This window comes from Physcomitrium patens, chromosome 16 (assembly GCF_059467195.1).
Source record: "Physcomitrium patens ecotype Gransden chromosome 16, ASM5946719v1, whole genome shotgun sequence".
NCBI lineage: Eukaryota > Viridiplantae > Streptophyta > Bryopsida > Funariales > Funariaceae > Physcomitrium > Physcomitrium patens.
The window spans coordinates 4,445,639-4,452,299 of NC_143425.1; the positions used below are offsets into that span (position 1 = coordinate 4,445,639).

General features: G+C 43.1%; 1 protein-coding gene across 4 annotated transcripts; it reads right to left on the reverse strand.

Moving 5' to 3' along the window:
* Window positions 1–288: 288 nt before the first annotated feature.
* LOC112293808 (serine/threonine-protein phosphatase PP2A catalytic subunit) lies at window positions 289–5,501 on the reverse strand. 4 transcript variants are annotated; one of them, XM_024543676.3, is made up of 13 exons: window positions 5,471–5,501; window positions 5,118–5,308; window positions 3,580–3,636; window positions 3,185–3,268; window positions 2,937–3,008; window positions 2,672–2,743; window positions 2,461–2,501; window positions 2,170–2,236; window positions 1,647–1,838; window positions 1,410–1,499; window positions 1,253–1,304; window positions 1,090–1,145; window positions 289–924 (listed from the first exon to the last, which is right to left on the reverse strand). In XM_024543676.3, exons 2-13 carry the CDS (start codon window positions 5,202–5,204, stop codon window positions 859–861), a joined length of 936 nt encoding a protein of 311 aa, XP_024399444.1. In that variant the 5' UTR covers window positions 5,205–5,308; window positions 5,471–5,501; the 3' UTR covers window positions 289–858. The 4 variants fall into 4 exon arrangements, with proteins under 4 accessions (XP_024399444.1, XP_024399441.1, XP_024399443.1 ...); XM_024543673.3 differs by having other exon boundaries at window positions 5,457–5,501; XM_024543675.3 differs by having other exon boundaries at window positions 5,453–5,501.
* Window positions 5,502–6,661: the final 1,160 nt, after the last annotated feature.

Genomic DNA, 6,661 nt, shown 5'->3' on the forward strand with positions numbered 1-6,661 from the left:
ACACTATTGGGCTGTATCGATCCTTCGCATGTAGCAGCTTTTGAGAACCAGTCAGACGCTGACAGGTTTGTAGATCCAGAGACTTTACCGCAGGCTGAGATTTATGTGGCAACTTCGGGCCGAAAAGAAGGTCCTCCAAGGGCAATAAGACATGGACCAGACTGATGACGCTTGCTACAAATGGAACGTACACCTAACAGTACTGAATGCCACACGACACAACAAGAGAAAGTTTCTGCCAAAGTTACAAACCAACCAACCAGCAGGTTATACAATGTGACAATGATCTACCGGTGATATGGATCTAGAATGAAGGGTCCTTGGGACGGGATCCTCATCACTTAATATTCAGCAACTGCCTGTACAGTCATTCCATTAACAGCATAATCCAACCCCGACATGGGTCCGGTTCAACGATGACGCTAATAAATCCCACGTCGGAAGAAGCTACTCTCCGATAAGAGTGATCAATCAATGACTATTATAGACTAACCGCTGATCCATCTTAACCCTAAACCGCAACTCCACTACATCATTATAGCTCTGAAGTTATACCAACTATCTCTACAATTGCTTCGATACACAGCAGACATCTAGTATAAAAAATGGTCACATCAGGACTCTTGACACCAATGACACTCCAAATAGAGACTCGCTTACATCTCAAGCGCAGAGTAGCATGCCCGCTCAATGAAATACATATCATATGATGGTGTGGCGGTTATGACAGCATTCAGGCTGCTATCGCTTGGTAACACCATGCTAACCTGAGGAAAATCTACATCATTGAATGCATGGACTACAGACGATCCAAAATAGCTCAAAGCATACTTTAAAAACTACTATCAGAAAGTCCCACTATAAGAAGTAGTCTGGCGTGCGCCTTGTCACATCTGGTTCACCTCGTCTCGGGGCTGGTTCAAACTGTTCATTCAACCATTGAAAATAAATATCATGTCCAGGAAAAAAAGCAAAAGTTAGAACATTAGATGCAAGACCAACTGTACTACAGAAAACCTACCACAACCCCCCACTTGCGATCCAACATACAAATTATTTCACGAGGTAGATGATATTCAGAGCGTAAACCTGAATGAAAGTGTGGCCCATATTGTCATCCACTTCCAATATAGAAGCCATGTTTCCTGCAAGTACCAATCCCAATAGATCAAGTCAAATTGGAAGTAGATGTTGTCAAGTAAAAAAACCTAGATTCCGCAACGAGCAAAGAAAGTAAGAGTAAGGGACGTACCACAGCGATAGCAATAATTAGGTGCGCTGAAAATAGTGACCACCTTGTGTTCCTGGTATCGCAAAAGCCAAAAGCGCTTAGATGCATATCATGCTCGAACAAAAGCAACGAACTCTAGAACCTCAGATTCAGGAAACTATAAAGAAAGTAAACCTACATGTCCCCAATTGTAGCCCTCCATAACTAATTGATGTGCCCTTGCGACCAACTTCAGATTGTTGTTGTGATTGAACTGCTCAGATATATCCTGTACACCATTCAGAGTGACGTCAGTAGCTATCGCCGTGTTTCCACATTATTATAAATTGCTCGTCTTAGTCTAAATCTTGTTCTTGCAAACCATTTGAGAAACAGAGGTACACAAATTCTACAAGTTCATTGGAGGGCCGCATACCTGGCCAAATGTGTAGCCAGCACCACGGGGAGAAATGCCCCAACCACAACGGTCATCGGGGTCAGACCAAAGTAGATCACACATCGGACCTTCATGAGGAACCTCTTGAACTCGATCCAGGTCCCGAATGTGGTCCAAGGAATCGATGCTTGGCGAAAGCCCTCCATGTAAACAAAAAATCTCCGACTCTACCTGGTGAAAGAAACTCAGATTACAGTAACCGCATTAGTGGCCAAGTTCCTAAGAAGGTTTACTGCTGATTGTAATATCAGCTGAAGAGAAAACTAAGATAATGAAGCTAAACAAGCAAAACCTATTCCAACTACAACATTAATTAACTTCCTCTGTTATAATAATAATGAACTTTTTTCTATTCATGAAATACAAGCTTAAATCAGTCCACAATATTAAAGAAAATCCAACTTCTATTCTTATGCCTAGAATAAGAACTTAATAATTAAATTACCACCGACTAACTGGAAGACAAATTGCAAGAGCGAACAGTTGGAAAAGGATATCTTACGAGTGCTGTTAAAGGAAAATAATCAAACAGGTCAGTGAAGATCTTCCATACGTTGGCATTTCCGTACCTATGTTCAAAAGAAGTTGGGACGGTTAGATGTTTTGATGAAATGGACGCAGAAGGGCATAAATTTCAGATATGATTCTGATTACAAGCTGACCGTCTGTTACAAGATCATTGCAGATGACTTTACTATAATTGCTAACTTGAAAGATTGACAGTTTGAGTGAAAAAAGTCAACAAGATCTCAATGTAGCTCACGAAAAGTAGCGCATGAGCCTGTGGCCTTACTTTCGAAGACACTCGTCATAGAAACCATACACTTGGGTGATCTGTTTCAAACACCATAAAAACATCAATGTATTGAGGGCACTTTCATGATTCAAGCTTTCTGTTGAACAAGTTGACACAGGGAAAATAAACCACTTCAGACACGATAACACGAAAGATTCAACTTAAAAAGAAAAGGAATTCCGCAAATGTTATTAGTTAAAATAATCACCTGCCGACTCTCATGATTGCCACGCAGAATGGTAATACGATCAGGATATCGTACTTTTAAAGCCACTAGCAGCTGCCAGAAAAATAAATGTCAGAACACGTTACTATTACGTAGAGCCACAAGCGCAAAACCAATTTATCTTGCAGCTTATGGAAGTACAGCAGCAATCAAGAAACCTTCGCTAACACATACCAACACAAGGAGAATAAATTTCAAAATAGAGTGAAATCATAAAATTGGTCCAATTGGATAAGAGAATACTCACTGTAGCAGTTTCAACTGAATAATAACCACGATCCACATAATCTCCCATAAATAAGTAATTGGTGTCTGGACACTATCACGAGGCAACAAACTTCAGTCAGCATAAAATATTCTACAAGATACTAAACGCGAAGCTGATGAACAGGTCAAAGCCAAGGACATGATTGAATTTCAAAGGCAACTTGTCAGCGAACCTAAGGACTGCTAAAATTTAAGTAATAACAAGAATGTGGTTGAACGAGGCCTGACCATTCCTCCAATTCGGAAGAGTTCAGCAAGATCATGAAACTGGCCATGAATATCACCACAAATTGTGACTGGACACTTCACTGGCTGTAATCATCCACCACAACAACAAAAACAACAGGTAAATCTCAGAGTTTTGAAACAGAAGCATGTCCTAAATGCGCTGACCAAGCATGACCTGCCCAATTCTATCGGGACAGTATCTTGCACGTGTTCAACTAATTCATAAAACTTCTCTAGAAATTGCATTTCAAAATTATCATCAGTTCGAACGAAGTTTGAAACAATCGAGGAGTGGTCGCCTCTTATTGCTCTAAAAAGAGCACCACTATTAAACATTCTTCAAAAAGGACATCCTAATGAATACAGGAAGAGAAACATCAGATAAGAATAAATACCTGAACATTATTTTCCCGCATCAATATCTCCTTCGCCTTCTCACATAGTCCTCTGACCTGCAAAACAAATCAACAATTCAAACAAGATTCTCCAAATCCTCTCTCGGTCTACATATCCATCGAACAAATTCTAAAATCTCTAAGATCCTAGGGGAAACTGGGATCTTCCAGAAGCTTTTAACATTAAAAATCAGATAACCGCAAAATGTTGATGTCTGGATCAGATGTGGTCAGGATAGATCCACAAGGTAGACTCTGCAGGACCTTGTTAATATTATCATTATTATTGTGACAAAGCCCCTGTTAATAGGGCACGCTTCTAATGAATGAAAAAGACCAGGAAACACTCTGATGTAAGGAGGGAAAACAGAGAATGCGAGAGCGATAGATTTACAACCATTGTAGTCCGGCCAGGAAAGGAGAGGATTCAGAAATGGCATGAGTTGTTAAGAAGCATAATCAACAGTTAACCCCCACATCAAAAACTCCATGTTCTTATTCAAACGCAACCTTCCAGGTCGCTAGGGGCCACCTTGCGACAAGGAGAAAATTAAGTTCACCAAAAAGTGAGCGAATTCGAAATTTTAGACTATGTTCGGCCAGTCAAACTGTCGATTGACCTAAACCATAGAAGAGTGAAAGTTCCAGGTCTTCGTAAATGTTGACTGCCTCGGTCGACCGGGAAAAGAGTCCACCGAAACAAGTCAAACTGTATAGAAAAACATATGTTCAATAGGAAACAACGCCACGTACACGGAAAAGTACGTTCTAATGGGGGAATGGAATATATCATACTCTCAATCTGCCACTCTGTGGGTTCCAAAAATGGAGGCGAGGAGGGCTCGGCTGGTAGGATATAATCTCAGAGACGTCTTCTCCAAGTTGGAGAAACACTATTGAGTGAATGTGCCACGAGATGATACTAATTTCAACTTTCAATTCTAGTCTGCAAAAACTCGTATGTACGGACCGAATCAGCCGGCTTCAAATAGCATGCTCCATAACGGTCCAAACCTACCACTAAGCGAAGTGACCACTTTGTCTTAAAAGAGAAAAACAAAAGAATAAACGAACTCAGTAGCTCGAACTTTCACTTGCTCATTGGTAGAAACTAGTTCCCATGCACGGAGATGTAGCAGGTCCCCAAAGAGGACGCCAGTACAAACATCAGGTATGCCATCGACGTCATACTATGGCAGGAAGTTCAAAGCACGAGTGCACAACAAAGAAATGATGAACCATCCGTTGGAACATACAAGTGAAAGGAACTCTTTAATTCACAATAGCTGCGTGCGCAACAAGTTGAAAAACGCACCGGCGCCCTTCACTAAGATAAGCCCACACTTCGATAGCACCCATACACCATGAACAAGCCGCAGTAACGAATCTCGACCTCCAACCACACTCTAGATGAGTCCATCGAATCAACGCACAAGTTTTACTCCCTCACTCAATCATCAAGCCACATCTCCCGAGGAGCGACAGGACAACCTCATCCACTTCGACAAATAACAACAACGGGGCAGCACTGGACGTACCTCGACCTCGGATAACGGTTTGCATTGTATGAGCTGAGCAATCTGTGTGTCCAGCTGCCCATTAGAGGATATCGGAGGCACACTCATGTCGTCCCTCCTGTTGCGCTTCCCCTTCTCCACGCTATCGCCCTACCCTCCGTTTCCGCTGATCTCCGCCTCAAAAACCAACTCCGACACTCTCGAAACGCAATCTGCAACACCGACAACAAAAAGAAAATCACGGACGAAAGAAAGGGTGAGAAGCAACAGGGCGAAAAAGAAAATCACGGACGAAAGAAAGGGTGAGATGCAACAGGGCGAGAGGGGGAACGCAAGAGGAACGACAGAGGAGCGACCTACGGTGAGAAACGCACCGCAACCCTAGAACAAGCCCAGAGGTCGCGCGAGGGGAAAGGTAGAGCAAATGCAGACAGCAGGAGGCGATGCAGAGCTCCACCACGCCGGTGTGCGCTGGGCGGACCCGGTCCCCGTGACGTCACCCGCCCTGGGTCGGTGCACGGCTCCGCGGGGCCTGGCAGCACCCGAGCTCGGGTTGTTGACGGGGTCCAGGGGTCCAGTCAAAATCCCCAGCTGGTGTCCCACCCACAATTCGTCTCTGTTTGTGTGTCTCTGTGCTTCTACGTCGTTGCCGTTGTTGTTGGCCTTCTAACTGCCCCGCTAAGCATCGAAGCTGCCCCACCCCACACACCCACCTCGGAGCCATTCAACGTCTCGCCGTCTCGCGCGTCCTTGTCGCCGCTTTGCCCGTGCCTCCCTCCCAAAGCGCAAAGCGCAAAGCGAAAGACCGCACCGCTGCCTCTTCATGGAGGCAGCCACTCACTCACTCAGTCTCCCCCCTCACCGTGCCTGCCCCCCCTGTTCTTCCCTTCTCTGGCCGAGGTCGTTGCGCAGAGTTCACTGTGCGAGAGGTTGCGTTCTCCGATTGCACCGCAGGTCCTTTGGAAGATGAGCGCGAGTGTGTCGAATCCGTCGTCGAGCGTGTTTTCTTGTTTCTTCGGAATCTGAATCTTTGTGGTTTGTTGTTGAATTTGCGACCGTATTTTTGTTGTACTTTGCAGGCGTTCAGAGTTGTTTAAATTTTTGAATATGTTTGTTTATTTGGTTGGTTTTTCTTTCCTTTCCTTTCCTTTATTTTTCTTTCTTTCAGGTTGACAGCATGTTCTAAGCGAACCAGTTTTTATCTCAGTTGACTATGTTTGTAAAAGTTAATACGTTGCTGAAACGATGATTTTAATGTATATCGTCTTATTATTTCTCTTAAGTGTTATCGATCAAAACATCGAGCCATCGACAACAATCTTAACCATCTATTGATGGTTATTTTTACGCAGTGTTAATTATTCAAACTTCCTCAAAAAAATTTAAGTAGAATATTTGAATGTCCATTTAGTAGGGTACCAACATCATGGAATACAATCAAGGTTTAAGAATTAGGTCTAAAACCACTGTATTATAATTGTTGAACATAATGCTTCAAAACTATTTGTATTTGACGTTAAGAATGTGGAAATTAATGGTTGGAGGATCACTGTATTTTTAGTGTA

Coding starts and splice junctions, on each gene's coding strand:
- LOC112293808 (XM_024543676.3), bottom strand. CDS start 5,204: ATGAGTGTGCCTCCGATATCCTCTAATGGGCAGCTGGACACACAGATT. Junction 2,744..2,936: donor ATTCAGTTGAAACTGCTACA/GTGAGTATTCTC, acceptor TTTTTCTGGCAG/CTGCTAGTGGCTTTAAAAGT. Junction 2,237..2,460: donor TATGACGAGTGTCTTCGAAA/GTAAGGCCACAG, acceptor TTTTGAACATAG/GTACGGAAATGCCAACGTAT.